This window comes from Strigops habroptila, chromosome 5, assembly GCF_004027225.2.
Source record: "Strigops habroptila isolate Jane chromosome 5, bStrHab1.2.pri, whole genome shotgun sequence".
NCBI classification, from domain to species: Eukaryota; Metazoa; Chordata; class Aves; order Psittaciformes; family Psittacidae; genus Strigops; species Strigops habroptila.
This window is the reverse complement of record NC_044281.2, coordinates 47,216,549-47,240,752: the sequence shown is the minus strand read 5'-3', so window position 1 is coordinate 47,240,752 and position 24,204 is coordinate 47,216,549. Positions and strand designations below refer to the sequence as shown.

General features: G+C 37.0%; 1 protein-coding gene across 9 annotated transcripts in view; it reads right to left on the bottom strand.

The window, feature by feature from the left end:
- LRP1B (LDL receptor related protein 1B) overlaps positions 1-24,204 on the bottom strand; it is a 752,766-nt gene that overhangs the window by 448,865 nt on the left and 279,697 nt on the right. For all 9 annotated transcript variants that reach the window (XM_030487472.1, XM_030487474.1, XM_030487475.1 and 6 more), the window contains exon 2: positions 3,696-3,833. In XM_030487472.1, coding sequence (XP_030343332.1) covers positions 3,696-3,833 — 138 coding nt within the window. The remainder of the gene's footprint in view (positions 1-3,695; positions 3,834-24,204) is intronic.

Below are 24,204 nucleotides of genomic sequence, written 5' to 3'. Positions count from 1 at the left end.
GAATTAGTATAACTATTCTTGCAGCTACTAATAATTTCTTATCTCTCAAGTTATTTAGAAAAAGGACATCTTTATATTCTGATAGTTTTCAATAGCTCTAACTCAGAGACAGACCAAAACCCAATTTTGGCATGTTACCTTCAGGTTTTTGCCATATATATATATACATATAGATATATAAAGTATTTATTTATAAAATTGTACAAATCACCTCTGCAGCCCAATAAAAAACCTTTTCTAAGATTCATGGGAATGCGACTGTCATTTTCATGAAATGATCATAAGTATATATCTAATCCTTCACCTACGCAAGGCCAGGTTACTCCATCTAATCTGTGATGGATATTTGTCTAAGCTGTTCCTAAAACCTTCAGAATAAATAAAAAGAGGTATTTTAACCTTCAAAAGACGACAAAATCAGAGGCTGGAGCAAGCTGTAGCACATGACACCTGCTTTACCTGACCAAAACTAGTCCTGTCCCATACTGACAATACCCCTGGTGAGCTCATCGAGGGCTCACTGATACAGGACTGGGATGAACCGTGGGAAGGAAAGACCTGGAGCTAAGTAGTTCAGCTTGCAATAATTTGATGACTCTCTGTGACAGAAGACGTATCACCTCATTGCATGGCTGAGCTTTAAAAGTGGCTGAAAATGCAACTGAAATAAAGACCTGGTTCTCAACGGAAACTTGAAAAACTGTGTTAAAGAAAGAAGCTTAACTATCAAGAGCAACTCCAGATCTGTCTTCTACTAGAACTACTCAAGCTTTGGTCTAGTTTTGGCATTGGTAAATTTTACCTGAGCCTTATTAATACTCCAAATACCAGTGGGTACTCACTCCCCCATTCAGCAGTATTGGATCCTAGTGAAATAATCTGAAGACTCTCAGAAAGCTGACCAGCCCCAGCCTACGCTTTTTAGGAGGGGTTAGTATATACCTTGATTCCTTGCTTATTCAGCCTCTTTAAAGCATTCTTTAAGTAGTCAAAAAAATAGTAAAGAATCAAAAATGACCAAATACAGATGTCTTATCACTATTATATGCTGTGAGTTTCAGTTTCCATGAACTACGCACCCCTTCTCTTCTGAAGGACATTGAAACACATAATGTGAAACAACTATACATAATAAAACATTTTTTATTTCATATTGCCACAACCCCTCCTGAATTTATGCATTACGTTCACCAGCAAAAATGCTTATGTGCCTGAAATAAAAGATGATGAGATAGGAATGTCATTGTATTTACTACTATTTCCTTGAAATTTCACATAGATTACCATTTCACACTGAAGATATGATCGTATTTTTACTTGCCAGGGAAAGGTGCAGGCCTGAATATATCTCTAAAAGATCATGATGTAATGAATTAATGTGTTAAATTTAGAAAAAGAAATTAGTCTAGTTCCAATTACTGAATGCATATAGTCTATTAGCTCTTCAGCTTTATTAGAAGCTTTCACCCTGTGGAGTTGTGACCTGTACACTGAAACAGTCTTTGCCATGGTCATCTCCCTCCCCCCCTTCCCTTCATATCATAACTTATTTTCCTGGTGTATAGACCATGACTTATTTACACAGCACCATCAGTGACGCTAGCGATAGATTGTTTTAATATAGTCAGCTCTGTAATCAACTGACATGTTTGCTATTAAATATTTAAAACTCTTCTTCAATCAAAAAATTAATATGAACAATGCTAATTAAAGAGGTACAAACTTAAAATGCCAGTTTTGTTGCTAATATCATGAAAAAGCCAACTATTTGGCTAGGTTTCTGAAGCAACTTTGCAGCTTTTGGCCACGCAGATATCTAAACATGACTCGTGTATTCAGGACGTAGAAAGCACAACAGAATGACTCAGCAGTCACCCATGCATTGTTCTGATACATAGACACACATAGAGAGAGGATAATTACAACTATACTGCATTCATACCAAATATCTAATACATAGGAATCTATCATAATAGAACATCAGTGGCAAATGTTAGTATCAAACTACACAAACATAATGAAAAAAATTTGTTTCCTATATTCTTTGGCTTTGTTGACAGAAATGTTTCCATTAGTGATTTCAAGAACTGTCTCTTAAAAGCAAGTCAAAATACGTAATTGCTACAAAACCTAATATTAACAAGTTGTTAACCATTTACTAGATGAGTTGCTCGGAGACAACTTTAAATTCTTAATAAAATATAAGGAAAGAATTTCATTACCTATGTGTTCCGTGTGGTTTAGACCAAACGTTTGTTTAGTACATTTTACTAAATTCTACAGTAATTTATCAGAGCAGACGTTAATTTTACTACTGGGAAGTTTTCATATTCAGGTATGATAGTAAAGGAGTGAGAATCCACACGAACTTTACATTTGAGCATAAACTGAAAGAGCATGAATAATGATTTGGTATTATATTGTGCTATCATGTTCCAGAGTACAGGCTACATATACAAAATGCTACATATGAAAAACAAACATATTTAATTTACATTAATATAGGATTTTACTTTTAGTCTATTTTTTCTGATTCCATTAATCTCCTAGTTTAAAGGGTTAAAATGCACTAAAAATACTAGAGAGTTATAATGCAATAATTATTCAGCACTGGAAGTTCTTAATCCTCTACCATTTAATCCAGAGTAATTCATACAAACGTGAGAGTTGAGGAATATACGTATAAATAGTACTTAATGAATCAATACTGTTCTCTAAAATACACTCATCTGCAACTTTGGAAAACTTCAGTATGGGCCAAATTCTGCTTTGGCCAGTTTAACTTTTTGGGGTTTTTGCATGCTGGGGCCTGTGCCAAAATCAATGTGCTGACACAAATTCTGATTTTGTGTAATGCTCATTGAACAAGGATTACACAAAAGTAGAGCCTTCAAGAAAAGAAATTATTCTTATCTCTGTGAATAAGAATTGTCATACATTTTATGACAGCCTGTATCCTCACCTGGTTATACAAAAATAACTATTTGTGGTTTTGTGAAGTCAGCAGTATTACACTGATTAATTCCAGCTTGAAAATAACTAATGTTAATAACTCGTGGTATGCCAGATTTGGATTAATATGGCAGCCTTATAACTATCCCCAAGGCAAACTTTAATAAGCCTTCTGAGTAGCAGAGCTGAGGTATTAAAAAAAGTTGGCCTCCAATTTCTATTTAAGATTTCTCATTGCCAGAATTAGGTAACAGCACTCTTAAATACTAGATTATTAGAATAAAATCCCCCAAAAGCAAGTCCTCAACACAAAATAATGCTCACAGAAAATCTGATGTACTTTTCAGTGGGTTTCTTTGGCTTTTTTGTTTAAACAAAAAGGAAAAAAAAAATATTCTGGCAAACAGTGTGCTGATTAGCCCTTGCTCCCAAAAAAAGAGCTTCCTCATCCTTCTTTTGGTATAACCATTTCAATCATACATGCTTAGCAACTGTTAAGGAAAAAGTCTGAAAACCCTTATGTGCTTTTTACTTGCATTTTCTTCACACAAAATAGTTGTAAAATGAACTTGCAATGTATATTAAAATACGCCTCTATCAATTCACTCTTGGGGTTTTTATATATATATATCTGTATATGCATTCCCAAGAAGAAGAAAGTGTTGGTTCTCTTTAAACTCAAAAAGAAAATAGAGTAGAAGATTCTAGGTTAAAGCGGTTTTTTCCTCAGCAAATTTACTTACCCCGGCAATGTACTCCTTCGTCATACCCATCAGTACAGTCATAAACACCATTGCAGAGTTGGGACAAGTGAATACATTTGTTTGTACCGATGCAGCTAACGTAATTCAGGGCACACTTAAAATCTGCTTCCTCAGGACCTAAAAAAGAGAAAGAAAACTTCTTATACGTATTTTTATATCCACAACAAGGCAAAGAAAGTTCAATATGGCATTTCTGTTTTAAAGCTAAGGGCGACAATTTTGCAGATTTTAGTGCATTATCATCGCTTTATTGAAGAATTGAAATAATCAGAAATGATTAGTCCAATTAAAAGGAAATCAATGGGCCAGAGGAATATTTCCCAAACTACAGGTGTTTTGCAGAGGCTAAACTTAAGCTGGTTTTTTTAAGCATTAAAAAGTATCTTAAGATTTTTCAATTGCCTTGTGAATATCATATCATAGCAAGAGTCACATCAAGAGTAATAGGTACCACTATTTTCATTCATTATTGTGATGTAGACATAATTGTAGCTATTTATGAAATTACATATAAATGTTACATATTTATGGCTGCATTAGGTCAGAGAAACTGTTCCTCCAGGCCAGGAGTCTGCCTCTGAAACTGTGCAGTACAGAGTGGTAGGGAAAAGATAAGGATGCTGTGATTGCTCCCTCTGGGATACCACTCTGGCTGCAATCATCTGTGTCCTCTTATCTCTATACAGAAGTATTTTAGGATCTCTTTTATCTTTAGGAAGGGCTCTGACTGATAAAAACCCCACAAACATAATTTCACAATAAAGACTGAGATTTTTAGCACACTGCAAAGACCATTTAGAGGTCTGAAGGGTTTAGCTCATTTAGAGGATGAATCATAATTTATACACACTATATGATTAGCTAAACAGAGACTGAAGGAGTTGAAATTTTTCAGGAAACAACTTAGAGCTCCTTGATTGCTCTTGTTGGAGCCTTGGGTCTGTGCTTAGCTCTGACAGCTTGTAACAGTTCTCCAGGGAAATATATCTTAGGATGCACTTCTCAATTGCAATATGCTTTCACCTTCTCCGAGGTACTAACTCCAAGACAAAGGACAGAAATCACAAGCAGTAGCTAGAAGTTCCTGATCAGTGGGGAAAACTCAGCTTTGGCAGATCGCGTCTCTTGAAGTCAGTAGGACAAAGCAAAGGAGAGCTTGGGGGGAGTTTATGATTTCTATAATAAATACAGATAGCTTTTAGCACAGCCCATTAAATAAAAATCCTAACTCACAAAACTTGTCCTAATTAGAAAACTTAAATTAAAAATTCCCCCTGATGTCAGGAAGCTGTCCACCATTTAGAGTGGGCACAACAAAATACCAATTTTTCATGGTTTACAATGTTTTTTCATGGTTTTCATGGTTTACAATGTGTTTGCCTGTATTCTTTTAGGCAACTCCCATTGGCACAGGGTAGGTGCTCCCCTTCCCCAAGCAGAGCATGTGCCCCTAAAACGCATGCATCTATTGTGCAGGAAGACATGAACAAAATACAGCTTCGTCCTTCCACCTCTGACCTTTCCAGCTTCACACCTTGCATCGATGGAGTGACACCAGATACATCCTTGATGTATCACTGATTAACAGAAAAACGGCACACTGATACTAGGGATAAAAAAGGCAATGTATATGTGGATGAATGCACTCTGCCTCAACAATTCGTGTACTTCAAGTGGAAAAAACCCCAAACAAACATATTTTTTATTGTGGCCATGTGCTACATGCCATTTTTCAAGAAAACTGCATTTCTAAGCTAAGGGTAAGGGTCTAAATATCTTTTGAGCTCAAAGAAAATAAACAACTGTTCTGAATGTGCTCTAGGTTAAATAATTGCTAAGTGAATGTAGAGGTATTAAAACACTTCACAAATAATACATTTTTCCTGTTTTCCAGTAAAATATAGGAGAAAATTAACAACAGAAATTTGAGAGATGATTAAAACCTATCCTACGTGTTCGATATGAAGACCATGGTAAGAAGAACAGAGACAGGTGTGACCTCCTGGTGCTGGCAGAGACCCCTGCATCATGGGAGCAATGTGGCTCCGTGCCCTTCCCAGACTGCAAGGCCACTAGGTTGGGTGTTGAGGGGTTTTTTTTGCTTGGGCTTCAGGTATTCTACTCCTTTTTTTGTTACCTGGAGGTAGGACACTTCATCCCATGAAGCATTCTGTGCACACATATGCATAAAGTTCTCTACAGTACCAAGAACCTTTGGCAGTGCCCAGCATTCCTCCAGAGCTGGTTTAACTCTGCTGAGCTTTCAAAGAACGTAAATAAAGCAGCTTTGGAGAGCCAATGGCAGGTAGGTTTAATTTGATTTCCATTTCACTTGCATCAGGACTCAAAGACACCTAACACTTTACTAAACCAAACTAATTTTCTGATTTGCCATTTACAGCTCGGCTTGTTCACCGCATTAGAGAAACTGTGAATAGAGCATGGTGAATGAAAAAACCAATCTTTTCTTCTACAGTAGAGAACATTCATTAAAAAAACCTTAGGTCTGTGAAGCATTTAAACCTGTATTGCTCACATATAAACCCAAGATTGCTAGAGGGCTTTCAACATTCACTCCTTATCAAACAGAAAACTGAGATCTGTAACCAAAAAATATATAAACATAAATATTTATCCTCTAAACTTAATGAGTGAAAAGAATGAATCTCTTAACTAACATCTAAAATCTCAGTAGGACTAGTCTGATATGCTCCTGTCTACAGATTTTGGAATTTAATTTTGATTTTATGCTTCCTGCTTTAAAAATACAAGATTCCTTCAGGACACAAACATTCTGCAATTTAAAATATATTCTCTAAATTAAAATACTAGTAGGGAGTTTCCTAAATTAGATTTCTTTGATTGGGAACTGCATATGAGGGGAAACTGAAATATGCTCCAAGAAGTATTATTCACATTGTTTTGTTTTCAAGAGAAATGTTATGCATTACTTGTGAAAACAGAAAGGTTAAGATTAACAGAGATTAACTCATTCATGTGATTAAAATAAATTCATATGTACTTTCTGTTTCCTTACTAGCACAATACTTTGGAAGTCAACTTGATTTACTAATGAAGACGAACTTCAGTCAGAAAAAGCCCTATCTTATAGAAGACTTGTGACCTATTTTGTCTGCAAAATGACTCTAAAAGGTCTCAATCATCCACAATCAGTGGAACCAGGCAGCATGTCCCAAGCCCTCCCTGCCTACAATTCCTACCCCCTTCACTGAATAAAAAATTAAGCTAAACAAAGCTTCATGTTCTGATACCCTTGAAGCAGCTTTTCCCACTGAATCCTACCCAGCAACTGCACTTTCTGAAATGTCTAATGCAAATAAAGATGAGTGGCTTTTTATCTTGTTTACTCCTCTTCCCTCTTCCTTTAACAGACAGCCACTTCTGGCAGCATTATCAAGTAAACTTTGGGAAAAGGAATTTAAAAGTGTTCTTCTTCAAAATAATCTCAGTGTATTTTGTATTAGTGCAAGAATGCTAAGAATATAAAAGATGGATGGTGTCTTTTCTTCCCTTAGAAAGACACAATAATTCCCAGCCTTGCCAGTTGGTTGAAAAATTGTCAAAACTACTGGCTGCAATTATGGTAATACACCATCTCAATGTTCCAAACATTCATACCCGGACACCGCTTGGAGGGTGGAGAGGATGGAAGCAGTGCTGCTTATGCAGTGCTGTGCAGCTCAAGACATTCTGGCTCAGGAAGTAAAATATCTAACCCTCTACTTGGTGTAACTGTCTGATGGCTGAACAAGAAATGGTAAAAAAAAGCCTAGCTGTGGGAAGATGAGCCAGGGTCAGGGGGATCCCCCTGGGTTTGGCAGGCAGGGGCATGCCACCCCACCTGGTGAGTGGCTGGGGCAGCCTCAGCCTCAGAGGTTGGGCACCTCCATAGGGATGAGCCACCATGTCTGCCCAGGAGTGGTGGTCAGGATCAGGATGGCCATTTCTGATGTGGTCACGCTGTATCAAGGCTCACTGCGCTTCCCAGCATGTGAAAAAGCATGGAAGAAAACTGCACCATGTTTCTGCAATACCTGTGCAGTGTACAGTGAATCTATCTGCAGTCCCTTCAAGGAAAGTGCCCTTACTTCAATGGGTGTTGAGAAAAGTTAAGATAGTTCTTGTGATACCCTCCAGCTAGAGACAATGGGACCTATCAAGCACAACCTCTGGTTTCCCACTGAAGAAGCATCATGAGAAAGCATTAAAGGCCTCTATCAAAATTAGCAGAGACATTCTACCATGCACTTTTGTCATGGTATGTGTCTTGAGTTTGTGCTTCATCAAAAATCTACCTAGCCTGCTTCAGGCTCACGCTATACTTAATTTCAAACAAGAGAGTGCAAGTAGAATCTACAAGCTGGTTATTTCCACTGGGTTTTGTTATCATAAGCAATATACAAGTGCTTATTAGCAAAAAATTATGGGTGAACATTATTTCATTATGTACGTTTCCTTCTTCTAGAAACATTCCCCCTAATTTAATGTAAATTAAGATATAACTTTGTGTGCTAAGACTACTCAGGAGTTACAAAGTATGAATAAAAGATATCTGCAAAGACTGCAGAGATAGTCAGAGAAAACAAGACATATTGGAATGCTCAGCACAAATTCAAGGTCCACAAAAAGTTATTAAATTACAGTAAAACACCCCCCACACACCTCTTTATTTATCTATCATTAGATAGATCATTATTTATCATTCATCTAGAGCTGCTCATATTTGACAACTGTTTAAAAAAAGCATCAAAGCTGCTACTTCTGAGTATACTTTTTCACCTTTGTCTTTCTCAACTAAGTTTTTACAAAGTGCTTTATCTTGCAACATCTCAGGTAAGTAGTCAGACTTTTAAACAAGAGACTAAGCGCCAAACGTGGTAGATCCCTTTTAAATCACTGCCCCAAATTTACTTGAAGACCAGCAATTTTCCAGCAGCTCTAATCCTGCACTGCCCTCAGCCACAAGAAACAATTAAAGCGAAGTACAGGATGCCTTCAAAATTCCCATTTGTGTTGTACATCAGTGACTTACAGATCCATTCTGCTCTCTTAAGTGTCTTTATGGAATGAATCCTCTCCACAGTGCGCAGTTACCCTGAACAAGACCTTATTCCACTGATACTAACTCAGTGGCCTTTGAATTCAACGCTGTTTGCATGTATAGGTGGGAATCCTTGAAAAGGTATTTTGTACCTTTCCATGTAGTAAAGCACCAACATGCAGTGGATGGAATCTGGCCAAAAGACAAAATTGCTAATTTTGATGAAAATACCAGAGTTGTCAAGAAATGGCTTTTACTGTTCTGACTGCAGCACACATTCCTCTAGAGAAGTTTTGGTACAGCAACTATCATGGTCTTCTCTGTGGTATTATCAAATGAAGTTGATTAATGACTGTAAATAAGACAAAATAGCCCAAAGTTAAGAAAGAATAATCCACAGAACTTTCAGGAACTCTCTGGATAAACGTTGGCTTAAGTGCAAATACTCCACGCTGGTACATTACAGTACATGTGCAATACAGATTGTTTCTCCTTGTTAGCTCACCTCTGTAGCACTGCCATACCCCATTTCTGCTGTGGACTCAGAGTGCAGCATAGGATATTTAATCTTGCAGAATTAATTAAAAAAACTTAGTATTTATTCTCTAACGTAGCTCTTGGCAACAAGAAGCAACATGCCACGTTCAGACAGAGTAACATAAAATATCTGATACAGTTTTAAAGTGTGAGAAATCCTCCTCACAACTGGTTTTTACATTTATTATGTTAAATGTATGAAAACTTCCAAACAGGCTGGATTCTACGTATTAATTTCTGTAGCTAGAGGTTAATGAGTAAAGTGTAAACTAAATACACATGGTATCAAAATTGCTTTAAAATGTAATTTTTCACACAGACTAGATGCACACTTTTAATATCACAACTTTGAAAGATGGGGATAAATTTATGGAAATTACTTTAAATCTTTATTCTTTGGTATCTTATATATGCAAAGAAATTATTTCATATTTAATAAGGATTTATTTATCATAAGTAACCTCTTATTCATTGCTACTTTTACTCATATGCACTATTCAACCACACAGACTAATAATGAATATAAATTTGAAGTCACCTTCAATTAAATCAGGCATTCAGTGGTCCATGAAAGGAGGAGAATAATAAACACATATGGTAGTATGTGGACAACTGAAAAGAGAAGGAAAGCAGGCGAAATATTGTACTGTACAGCAGAACACTAGCTGTAACCTCTGACCTCACAGACGTAGCATATTGTCACCAAAATAATATGTCACAATAAAGAATAAAACCTGTAGCAGCCAGTAGGTTTGTGAGGGTGCAGAAGAATGAATATAGTTATAGTGCACCCTCATAACTTACGACCAAACGTAAGAGATGAGTTAAAGACTGTAGAAAGCAACACTGAAACAAACAGAAACAACAGAGAAAATTCATAACTTGAGAAATCAAAAGGCAGCTTTGAGTCATCACAGTCTGAAAATCAGTCATCAGTGCTGATTCACAGTCCTCACAAGTCTAGCACCAAGTGTCTCATCTCTCCTCTCCCTCTATAAACAGAGGAGTGTCGACATCATCAGCCCTCGGGTATCTACCTCTCTTTTCAAGAACAGGCTTTGATTCATTGTGCTTTGTATAGTGAGAAGAAACACAGCTCTTCAATCCAAAGTTTCCCAAGTCCAATCAAGGCTTTGCACTGATCTTTGTCTGTGCTTAGAGTGCTGCACTCTCAGTATGTCTGCAAACACCACCAAGTTGGGTGGGAGCGTTGATCTGCCTGAGAGTAGGAAGGCTCGACAGAGAGATCTGGACAGGCTGGATTGACAGGTCGAGGCCAGCTGTATGAGGTTCAACAAGGTTCAGTGCCGGGTCCTGCACCTGGGTCACTGCTCCCCATGCAATGCTACAGGCTTAGGGAAGAGCGGCTGGAAAGCTGCCTGGTGGAAAAGGACCTGGGGGTGTTGGTCAACAGCAGCTGAACATAAGCCAGCTTGTGCCCAGGCAGCCAAGAAGGCCAAGAGCATCCTGGCTTGTGTCAGAAATGGCACAGCCAGCAGGACTAGGGAAGTGATTATCCCCCGTACTAAGCATTGGTGAGGCTGCGCCTTGAATACGGTGTTCACTTTTGGGCCACTCACTGCAAGACAGACACTGAAGTGCTGGAACACACCCAGAAAAGGGCAATGAAACTGGTGAAGGGTCTGAAGCACGACTTATGAGGAGTGGCTGAGGTAACTGGGGTTGTTAGGCCTAGAGAAAAAGAAGCTGAGAGGAAGAGACTTTATCGCTCTCTACAACTACTTGAAAGGAGGTTGCAGTGAGGTGGAGGTTGGTCTCTTTTCCCAAGTAACAAGCAATAGGACAAAAGCAAAAGACCTCAAGTTGACCCAGGGGAGGTTTAGACTGGACATTTCTTCACAGAAAGGGTTGTCAAGCACTGGAACAGGCTGCCCAGGAAGCGGTAGAGTCACCATCCCCGGAGGGATTTAAAAGACATGTAGATGTGGCACTTAGACACATGGCTTAGTGGTGGTCTTCGCAGTGCTGAGTTAACAGTTGGACGTGATGATCTTAAGGGTCTTTTTCCAACCTAAATGATTCTATGATTTATAATTCAGCCAGTGAAAAACTCGTAATTAAAAAACAAACCAACCAACCACAACAACAAACACAACACACTGAAAATCACTTCCAAAGGATGGTTTTCAATTTTGTGTGTTACTGTGGACAAAACAGACAAAATAGTTCAAAAGGCTATCTGCTTCTAAAGCTTAACAAGCCTCCTAGGGGCACACACTCCAGTTTCTATACTCTTGTTATAGGCTTTTAGCACTGGCACTGATATTATATACAAATGAATTCACAGGTGCAAAACAGCATATGGATATTGGGTTTATGATGCTCTACAGTTGCTTGCCTTTTCCTCTTTGTGTGTTTTTGTAAGTGCTAGACAAAAGCAAACAGCAGAGAGTCTAAATCTAATATTATATAACAACTTTAATTGTTTAAATACTTGTTTTTGTTTAAAAACATGAACATTGTTTGCATACTGCCATTGTAACGACTCTGTCAGGATCTCTATTTGAGATGGCTCTCCAGCAAACACTTTCCCTTTGGCTATCTTTTTCCTGATCACTGCTTTCCATGTGTCAGACACTTGCTCATCTTCACTACACAGATGTAAATAATTAACAGAGCCACAGGACTCATCTTTTCTACTGTAATGTAGCTGATAGACACTGGAGAGAAGTAGAAAAGCTATGCTGAAGGTTGCACAAAGGCTGATGAAGAGTAAAAACGAGGTAGAGGAAATTTTTGTCAAACAGCTCAGCTTTGGATCATTCTCCAAACATCCTCCTGGGCAGACATGGGCTGGGATGGGGCTGGAGTCAGATGGGGCTGGGCCACAGCTCTTTGGATGGTCAGGCCAAGAGCACCCACCAGAATTGGGGCTGGAACTAAAATTAAGTTTTGCCTAACATGAATCTACCTCCTAAAGCTATAAAAGACATAGAGGTAATAGGACTGATAACACTAAGATCAGCTCATAAGAGCAAAATCCACCTAGATTCCTAAATGCAGTTGGACAGTTTGCATCCAAAAATTACCCCACATAGACAACTCACCATGCCAAAGGGAGAAAAGACCACATCCTCAGCCAAAACCCATCTAATATAACAGTTCTACAAGACTGAGGTCATATTTCACTGAACAGCTCTAAATGTAACCATTTCTGGATTGAACAGCATGAAAATGTGTTTATATATTTTATTATTATTTTATTTTTTTAAAACAAGGTTAAAGGTGGTCAGATAAATCAGTGGCCACAAAGGGAACAGCAAACCTTACTTGCCCCCCCAAGTTTTCTGCAGCCTTTCTAGTTATTAAAAAAACCCAAAGGACAAATGATGAGAGAGGCAAAAAGAAGGGGAGAGTAAACAATACCGGATTTGCCTGGAGTATTCCAATATTTTTCCCACTGTCTCAGAAGATTGATGTAATAAATCAGTTAATAAATACATAGCACTTAAAGACTGCCACACTGCATTAAAATGAAAATTAGTCTAGGGAAGAGGGTAATGCAGACACATAACTTTATAGAAGAACTGACAAGGACCTAAAGACCTAAAAAGAGAAATATGTTTTAATGTGATTTTTTTTTTTCCTTTGAGCTTTCTTTTTTTGGCATGTCAGTGAAAATATCTTTATTGATACCACCAGCAGGGCTGCATCTTTATGCAATAAGGCAACAGAGTATACTTTGCATATCACACATTTTGAAGACATTTCCATCCCTTCAGACCAGATTATAAAATTCTGGCCTTTAGTGAAGTTAAGATAAATAGATTAATTTTTGCCTATTGCTTAAATCAAAACCTTCTGTTCTCTCTACTGCTTCATTAGATGCTGGCGAACTCATCTTTTCTGTACACATTATCTGACTTTCATGGTCCAAGACTTAACAATTATCTTTATAACTCTATAAATACAGGCCTATGAGCATATATAGAGTGCCTAAACAAAGAAATCTATGACTTATTAGCGTGTTAAAATGGTAAATCACACTTCGCCATTCCGCATACTAGAATACCTTAGAGTTGTGAATATAAATACATTAGAAATCCGTCTTGCAGTCTTTAAACCTCAGATTTTTCTTCAGTACTTGTAAATTTCACCCTTAAAATTTTCATTTAGATTTGGCACAAATGGAAAAATGTAACCTTGCAAAATTACTTCGTATCTAAGAAAATGCATTATGTCACACAATGTATGAAAAAAACCCCTCTTTGCAGTCAGAAAATTCTAATATAAATATCTAGCTGTAGAGAAAACAGGTTGGTGTTCGGTAGTAAGAAGAATGAAGAACTCACAAGAGGACACATGTAGCATGAACTCTTTGTAAAAACCAAGTCTCTATCTTGCCTTGCAAAACTAAGTGTGCCGGTGGCGTCTGCAACAATAAAACAATTCTCGCCATTATAATCTTCCACCAAAATTGCCCAGCATAATATAGTTATGCATCAATGAGTTTTAGTATTTTTATATACTTGCTCAATGATCGCAGCTTCAACTTGCGCAGTAAAAGTTACCATATAGACAATAAGAGAGAGAGAATTTCTCTTCTTTGTTGCAGTCCCTAAAAATTAAAAAAACCCTAAACCACACTTTTACTAAGCTTTTTCAGGTAGGATGTACCAGAATGTACAGGAAGATCCTTCTGTGTACCTATACATAAAAAAAAACCACTTGCAAATTTATATTCCATGGTTATTTCTGAAGAAGCCCTGGTTATTTTTGGAGAATGGATTTGCAAACACTGTCAATGAAGACTGTAGAAAGAGGAGGAAAAAAACCCCACTCTGTTTTCAGGAAGCCACAATAATTAATATTCTTTGTACCTGCTCAGACAGACAAGCTTTGTTAATGGATTTTTTTTGTGATTTACTACAACACACTAATGCAATACTTTATGATCAATGAAGTAAAAAATGAATACTGTCTTATGTAGATGGTCATTCCTCATTAGTTATAAGGAAGCTATTTTGAATTTGGAGATTTTTACTTAATTACTGTCACACATCTCAAGGCTGTCTTGTGTCAACTGTTGTAATGACATGATGTCTCTGCGTAATATAGAATGGGCTGCTAATACAGACTCTGTTTGAGAAAAATGATAATGAGGCAAACAAAAGAAGTGTTAATTACTTCCACAATTAAAGTACCTAATACCAGCAATATCGTAACACATGAACACTTATGTTATAGATATTTACATATCCAAAGTGTATAAATATCAGTGGATAAATGCATGTAGGTGTTCTTTATAGAACAATATAGTGGTGTAATTGGATGGCTGCATACAGCATGAAGTGCTATCTGAATATCTGCAGTATACTGTTCAACATCATAAAAATGTGTTTGACTATATTTACACACATCATCCCTCTCTGTACATTCCATTCTACTGTGTTACAGCTCGGCTCTTCGTTAAACTATAGAATTCTTCTAAAATAAAAGAACAGGAGTTATTTACTGGATCCTGTCTGTAACAAGCTCTGGAAATTTCGATGGAAATCCTTCCATGGCCCACATCTTGGGAACATTTATGCACCTGCACACAACCTCAGAAATGTCTGTGGATTGAGACAGAATTTACTAAGCTCATGTTCACATCAGTAGAACTGGAATTCAAATCCAGAAACAGTTCTCAAGTCCAAAACAACATGAATTTTCACAGGGTTTGATGAGATTTCTAACCTAAGACACAGTGTTTTAAAAACAAGAAAGGAGAATAACATGCACTGATACCTGAACTTATTTTAAACAGCAAAATAAAATGAAGTTTCCATCTCATTTGCAATACATTAAGGCTTTTTAGCGGATGATGTTAGTATCAACAAGCATGTTTTATTTATGATTTTGGGGTAGCAACTTACCATTAAAATGCGTAACTACATTCTATAACCACATGAAAATTCAGCTTAGAGGGCCGACATTTTCTAAATATTTCTGCTTTTTTCTTTTTTTAAAAAAAGTTATTGAATCTGCATTACTTCTTAATTTTAAAGATTATTTTATATGTTTAATTCAGCCTTACTGCAGTAACTTAGAAATACATCTCATGCATTTTTAAACTGAGCTAGGTAGTTTGCAATCATAAATTAATTTTTATTTTGTACACACATAAAGGCAAATTACATCTAATTAAAATAAATTGTGTGATTTCTTTCTTATACAGTCGAACACTGAAATGACAAGAATTAATTTTAATTGTTCTAAGTAGAAAACAACACAATAAAAGATTTAATAAGGTTTGTTGGCGTATACACTGTGTCATAAAGGTAAAACTTACAGGGCTTCATACTGTATAGACACAGAAGGTCTTATTTGATTCAGTATTGGCCTATAACTATAAACTGACCTGGAATACCTTTAATTTCAAACAAAACGTAAAATGTTGTAGTGTGCATCAAAGTAAAACTTTCCATCTCTCTCAACATATCCAAGTCCTAACTTCCTTAGAAACAAATACATGTGAACCAAAACTCATACGGACAAAAAATTAGAACATCTGGCAAAAAATCCTATATTGCTTATAGGAAATGTTAAATGAGTAATTCTCAGAGACTTCTAAAAGGCTTTGCAGTGTGATAGGTACTACAATTCAGAGAGAAAATTAGTTTCATATGTTTACCAGCTATGAAATAAAATAACCTTCTCTCCCCATTTTTCTACTCCTAGAATAAATCTAAAGCAATATTATTTAATAATTTAAATATTTAATATGATTCAGCCTTGGTTGAATCTTTTTCACAATACAAAACCCAGAGTGCTTTTAGATAACGGCACAGTGGAAGCAGACAAAGACCCAATGTAAGACACAAACGCAGTAAATTTTAGCAAACAAGCCAACACTCTCTAGCCCTTTCAAGACAGATTTGCCCCCATTATTGGACATGTACTAATGAAATTCATGGGAAAGTTCCAGCTCATTCACCTCCATTTCCTTGGAAACAAGATTTTGCTGAACTCAAGGCCAGGCCACCTCAACTGCAATTGAATACAAACACCCAGAGACATAAGCCTTATCCACCAGAGGCTTCTGCTGGCACACAGACAAGATTGCAAAGAGCTGAAGTGCTCATGATATATCTGAAGTAATGTTTTAAAATGTCAGTTTCAGTGTAATTCTATATAATAATGTTTTTTGAAGCAAAAATTGGTAGTTTGCCATTAAAATAATAGTTCAGCACACTGGAATTTCCAGCAGCCTGTGTCTGGCTTTTAACAGAATCCTCGCCAAAAGCAGGGACAGAGGTATTACAGTCTGAAGCAGCAAAACAATTTCATGTGAAATACAGAGGATAAACAGTGGGGAAAAAAATACAATTTGCCTGGTGAGTTCCGATCCCTGAGGAGAGCTACAGAGACTTTCTTCCCCATCAGCCAATAATACAGTTTTTCAGAGTGGAACATTCAGGCTTTTAATTTCTTATAATATATTCTAAGCCTTCCACCATCTCCTAGAAGAGCTGAACACTTCAGAGGACTCAGAGGAAAGGTATTCCAGAAGTGTAGGGACTTCAGTAGAGGCTAACAGAAATGAATGGTAAATCCTGAATGTTAATAACTACAATAACCAAAACCACATTCACCTTTTATCATATCTGGCACCATTACTTCTAAAAGAAAGAATGCCATAAAACTGAGGAAGCAACACAGTTAAGTGTTATGGTCTGACAAAAACCTGCTACACCTAAATGTGAATGATCACTACAACGTGAGTAAGAACAACTCATGCAAGTCTCAGGCGTGACTTTTTAAAGGCTTTCCTACCTGGCAAGGCATGCTGTGAGAAGGTAATGTAGTGAGAAAAGAAAGGCACCTACTCCCAAGAAGGAGCTTAAGTGAGGAACGAGAAGTAGTTGGGTTTTGTACTTCATCTGGTACTTCATAATGGCAGACTCTCCACCCCTGGAAACATTCAAGGTCAGGTTGGATGGGGCTATGAGCAACATGATCTAGTTGAAGATGTCCCTGCTTATTCCAGGGGGGTTGGACCAGATGACCTTCAAAGGTTCCTTCCAACACAATACTATCCTATGATTCTATAATGCTCTCAATCTCCTCTCCTTTCCTCTCCTCTATAAGGTAGCATTGTTAAGCCATAGGATCAATCATCTGTGACTAGCGAAATCACTTCCATCAAGGGGAACTTGAGACAGTGCTTCCTAAATAATCCAACCTTTACTGGTACTCATTAAGGTCTAGCAGAAGGGTGTGTGTCATGTAAAATTCTTGATATTTTCAACTCCAATTCTATACTCAATTTTACATGTACAGGCACAGAATCCCGCCCTTCAAGAACAGTGGTGACATTAATAATGTCAAATTGATTATTCTTCTATTATATATTAAAAAAGCAAACAAACAATAAGCCCTTTAAGACATGGTTCCTAAATATTACTAGTGAATCAGTGTTCAGTAATTCTTGCTGAAAATGAGCAGTACCTATAAAATGGATATGCTTACTGCAGCTCAGAATAAGTGCTGCAATTTAAATATCTTTTGAGTAAGGACATTTATTGTTCATTTTAAATAAAAAGTGGAAATTTTCTAGGAAAGTGACAGTACGTAACAGATACTGTTGGGATACCAGTGTTTTTTAAAAAAAGTCTACAATGCTTGACTAAGTCATGACAGAAAGTATATATCTGATAACTGCAAAAGATGCATGGGTGAGTTTGAATGCTGTCAGAATTCTTTGTAGTCCTTACCATCAGATTATAGGAGAAGTAGTTCATTTACTTGAATCTAATTTCAAGAAATTCTTTTTGTGGTTACTAAACCTGTGGTTACTGCACAATCTGCTTTGCTCTGGCATTTGGTGAAGCACAAAAGTCACTTCATTCTGCTGAAAGCAGCTCAGGAAGAAAAGATTGTAATATTTGTATTTTACCTGAATACACTTCTAAGGACTTTTAGGACATATATATTTAAAGGATTCCATTTACAGACTGCTGCATTGACAATTTTATCCTATTAATCTCAACAGTTTGCCTTTGTGCTGTATATTTCTGGGTTAGGACCTAAAAAGTAACATAATTGCGTTCCTTTTCTTAGCATTGCTTGGCTTTCATCCATGCTCAGCTACTATTAACCTTAAGAAACATCCACAAGAGCAGGATGCAATTATCATGCATTCAGATTTTTTTAATGTTCCATTTCTTACACCTCAATGCCTCATATTTCCTTCCCGAGTAAAGCAATCAATGGGATCCACAGATATTTTGCTTTAAAAACATTTGCAAACATTTAATTTTGTGTCTGTTCACTACCTCCCACACCGTCAGAAGTTCTGGACCTAGAGCCAGAGCATGTAAGGCATGTGGAGTGAAATTAACTGAAATTTGGACTATTAAATTAAATACTGAGACTGCAAAAGTCTTCTAAGCTCACCGAGTGACATCCATTTCCACTTCCAAGCAGCACTATGTAGAAACACCCGAGAGAGCTCAAAACACAACTGTTTGCACAGCACACTGAAGCATCATGGTAGAGATGCTAGCTCAGCTGCCACAAACAAACTTTAAATTAAATTAATTTACCTTGATCATTAACTCCAGCTGGGATCAACCTGGGCTTTCAGCGCTGCAACTATATGAATGCTGGTTCTTATAGCCCTGAGGCAAAGAGGAAAATGAATATTGTTTCTTATTTCCCAGCCAAAGAACTGGATTGAAGGTTAAAAGGATGGAAGTTGCTAACAGACTGAGGAATTTGTATTGTCTTTTTTTTGTGTTTTACTGGAAAAAGATAGGAGTAGGTAGAGTTCCACTGTTGTCTTTTTGAGAGCTGTCCGCTTGCTGCACAAATAGTATGCTGTTTGAGCGTGCATCATATTTTAGTACAAAGCCTGTAGGGAACCAAGATTGTGCCAAACTACCCAAATTTGCCTTGTTACTCTTGCTTAAAAAAAGAAAAAAACATTGAAACCTCTCCCTAGTGAAACCTGCATTTGTTCTCTGACTAAAAACAGATCAAAACTGATAGTGTTTGTTTTACTAGAATTTGTGGCAGATCATTTGCCCATTTGGTGTGAGAATTTTTTGATGCTCTTCTAAATCCAAGATCAGTTAAGATGATCAGTAGCTGGGATGACTTTCTATCCCCATTTTGCTGTTTCAAAAATGATGTTTCATTCTCATGCTATTGAAACTTGTTTTCATTTTAAAAGAACGCACGAAATGTCTTCTTTCCTGATCGTTGACCTACATGTCTCAATTACAAAAGAGTGCAAGTCAACAACGGAGTTGGAGGGAAGTATTTTAAATGCAAGTTTCATTCTTGCTCTTTCTCACAGAAGCTTTTTGCCTTTTCCCATGCTAGAAATGATTAAAAAAGAAAAACCCACACCATGAAGAACAGCCTCAGCCTCTGGACCTCTTAACTACCACAAATACTTCAAGAGTGATGTTTCCCTTTCTCTGTGCTATTGTCCTGTAGATACTTCTTTGGAAAAAAATTAAAAAAAAAAAAAAAAAATCAATATGCTGTTTGGGAGACCTTCCTCCCATCTTTTGTTATCTCTGCCTCCTCGTGGTCTTCATTTTTTAAGTTGTTATTTTTTTAAAAATACCACTTTTAAGTGATTCTTTAGCCCTAACTCATTTTCTGCTGTTCCATTCCTTTCTCTAACAGTCACTGGTTTTACCCAGGTGCATTTACTTTACACATTGAAAGAAAGGTATTGAAGCTGTGATCACAATGTAAAAATATTGGCCCCATTTTTCCTTGCAAATGTTGCCACCTAATTTTCAGATCTGTTCTTTGGAAACGTATTCCTAAACTTCACTTGTACCAGGTAGTTCTCTTTTATCAGGACAGTAACAAGTAAACCTCCCAGCCTATGAACCAGTATCCAAATAAATTTCAAGGACTTTATTTTACAGCTAAACAGAAGTGCTTTTCCTATTTACTTTCACAAAACAAGAGTTGTGAGGCTCCTTGCCCCAGGCAGTGAGGAATGTTAATACTAGTTTAAAAAGTTTCTCCCCCTCACACTGCCTACACAGTGGCTACAGAAACTATCAGTAAGTATAGATATCAAACATAAAATAAAAATATAAAAATAAATGGTATTAGTACAAACCTATCTGCACAGTCAAAGTAACTTTGGAAGTATAACCTAGAATCAGAGACAATAAATTAGCAGCAAATGGGGGAAGGAAAAAAGAATAAAAAACCCTCAAGAGCTACATTTGCTGTAAGATTTTTGTGCATTTCTTAAAGACCTAAAATGTTTGCTGAAAGGCTTTGGCTGATGAGCAAGAAAACAGCTTCATCCTTAATTTAAATTAGTTGGGGAAAAAAAGGTCTTACATATCTATGTATTCAAGAAATTTATTTGTATGTCTACAGATATTTTATTCACTGCCATGAAGGCACCTTTATATGCAGAAAGATAAAAAACAGGAAGATTTGTAGAGCTCAAAAAAAATTCCAAACCCTCATCAATAATTACATTGTTCCCCTGATATATTTACTGGTGTGCAGACACAAGCAAGTATTACCTGAAAGATTTTTCAATCAGAGGTTTAATTTTACTTCTTTAGTTCCCAGTTAAGCTCTTAGAGAAACTGCCACGGTTTTTGAACAAAGAAGCCAATAGACTTAGGTGCCTAAAAGCAGAAACTTATTTTTTAGGTATTTCAAGTCTGAAAGATTCTGAGTTTCCAAAAGCTCAGCTTTCCATGTTTTCCATGAATTATTAAAATTTTTCATCCACAAAATCAGTTTATCAAACTACTGAAATGCTGTATATCTGCTACCAGGATTTTAACTGGTTTAACAACTGGATTTCAAGACAAGTTCAAGACACAGCACTTGGTTCATCATCCAGCTACTTCTTCAGAGGTCTTACATTATTCGATGACTAACTGCTGTACCAAACATCCTCTTTTGTGTTACACAGTTTGACTTTTTCGCAGTTTTGGGGGAATCTACAGCGAGCTTTCCTTCCAGAGCGACACTGCCATAGTGTTAATGGAATTCATGCTTGGCCTATTATGCAGAACTGCCAATTTTGCTAGGGAATGGCTATTTCATAACATGACTTTTAGTTCACAGCAGATCTCTTTCCTTTCTGAACATGGACTGCACATTATACAATTAGTGTCCTTTTATATCTGAAGAAATCTAAATGTTAACTAAATACATTTTTCCTCTTGATGTGCATTTACAACGGCAACTCAATCTTTGTCCACCAACCACACACTGCTAATAGATTTTTTCTTTTCCTTCAGATTTCCTGTTTCATCTCACTTTTAAAACACTATTTACCACCAAGATTTCAGTTTTCTGAACACTTTTGCATCTTTGCTTTCATCAGCTGCAGTTAGTCCTTGTGTCATAGCAATTCCAGGGAGACTGTACGTTTTACCATCTTTCATCTTCTAGAGAAGTAGATTTCCTACCAGATCTCAGTAAAAGCAAAGATTTTCTATTTTTTTTGGTAACAAAATGCAGGCAGACTTCAGAATGACCCTTTTTGTCATTTATAGAGGTTTAGGCCCTTTTTTAATTTGTTCTTTCATATAATTGAGAATTTTCCTAGGTTTTCTGTTGCTAATTTGCTACAGCTTACTTTTTTGTTTCCAAATAGAAATGAAATGGGAAGATAAAATATGTTTTGGTTTTGTGAAAATGGTCCCCTAAATGTTATAATATGGTCAGGATTTCTCAACTGGAGCAGAAGACAGAAATCAGCTTGAATTTTCCACATTTTTGATGAATACTCTACTCACTGAAACTCTGATATCATAACTTTGTCAATATCATTTAATTAAAACTGAGACTGTCCATGCAGGGCATTGTTTCAACATTCAGCCTCTCCTGCTCACCAACAAAGTCCATATATTCCAACAGAACTACATAACTCTTAGCATAATAGCAACTCTGTCTTGTACCAGTTCATATTTTTGAGACTATACCTTAAGTGTCTGTGCTCTCCATTACTGTAGCTCTTAGACAATATCACTAAGCTCAGTAAGTAAAATAATTTTGTTTTGCTTTGGGTTTAATGTGCAAACTGAGACTTCTTCAGGCTGTAGCTGGAATTGTTCAGCATTTCAGATACCATCTGGTTTGTGCTGGACACCTGCCATAGACAGATAAACACTTACAGAAAGAGACTGAGTTGTTATTGCCACATTCGTCCTTTGGCTCTGGTTTGTTGGGGGTTTTTTTTTACAGGTTTTTCCTGGTTTATAACCATATTTGCCTTCATTTGCAGAAAATCATCCTTTTTTTAGCAGACTATTTTACCTTTTTGTTTGTTTGTTTTAATACAGCACGCATGTGAACTGAAGAAAACAAATCCGTTTTCAAAAGGGCTCAGAACCGTCTGCTACCTTCCATCACTTCTCATATGAACTGTTGGTAGTGTCATCAGGTAGGCAACTTTTAGACCAAGAACAAGTGATGCAGCAAGAGTTATTTCAGCCCTGACAGACAACTCCACCCCCCCAGGCCGTCATGCACATGTTACAATTCATTGAAATGAAAACAGTTTTCAATGGGCAGAAATTGATTTTATGCCTGCAATGAACTTAGCAAAACTGCCTCATAAGGAAAGGAGTACTTACGATTTTTCTTCCAAGTTTTGAAAATGAGTTAAACAAAAAAGCGTTTTTTGCCGCCTCCCTCTGGGTTTAATGGAAGGATAGTTCTCCCTATCAAAGACTATTTGAAATTTAGAGGCACAGTCACATGTATGCACTCACAGAGCTGGCAATCAAACACCTTAATTCTCACTACATCTTCTCAGAGCTTCCCAGTAGAAAGTTGCAGGTAATTAAACCCCTCCTCCCTCCAGTAGACAATTTTGCAAGCACTATGCTGTTCTGTTTTATCGTACAGGAACTTGATAGGACCAAAATCCAGTAGTGTGGTGATGCTGGGAAGTCAGTGTAATCTCAGACGTTCCTTGAGCATGGAAAAGTTTGATCATGTTCATCCCGGAACACAACACTGCACTGCATGTTATAGAAATGGATTATCACTTTTGATTCTTCCAATAGTCCTCTTTCTACTCAGCCAAGCATGTCATCCTTCAAACCCATATCTTTTTTCTGGTTGCAATGCTGTAACCACTAGTTCAACCCCTCAGATGAAAATTTCTAAAGCCATACTACTTGTTTGAAGGCCACATTGTCAGGAGCAGCTGCATTAATTAAAGTAGAAAATTCAAATGCCTTTATAGTTATTGATGCTTTGAAGGAATTAATCTTTCACAAGCTGCTTTTCCAGCTGTTATCTCACTTTTTTACCTAACTCTCCCTGTGCCTTCTCACAAGTGTTTTCTCCCTTGAACTAAAGTGATTTATAACTTATCTATTTTCAACAACTTGGAAGACTGTTTGAGTGACTTGACAACTGTTTCCATACAGCGAGAGATCTGTCACCTTTGATCTGAGGACAGTTGATGACATGCACAGAGATTCAAATGATTGTCAGATCTGACTGTAATTGGTCTCTAGAAAAGCTCCAGTGAGATGCTGAATAGAGATATAATCTCAGAAGAGTAAGTCCCTCAGTACGCATGACCTCACTGACATTTATTCTTAGGCACAACAATCAGGCTTTGACCCTGTTTTGGTGCTTAATACAAAAACAGCCTTAAAAGAAAAGGCAAAGGGGAAAAAACACTTACCACTCTCCAATCTAAAACCAATACCTCACGAGCAAACCAACAAGAAAGATAAATAACAGTAAACTAAAAAACTCACAAATGAACTCTGTAGGTAAACTGCAATTTACCAAACTTTTTAGTAAGTCAAATTTATCCCAAATTCTCCCAGAACTATGAGATGGGATTCTTACTGAGCTCATTATCCTAATTTTATCGAAACCCCTCTCTGTCTTCTAAGAAATGAGCAAAGCCAA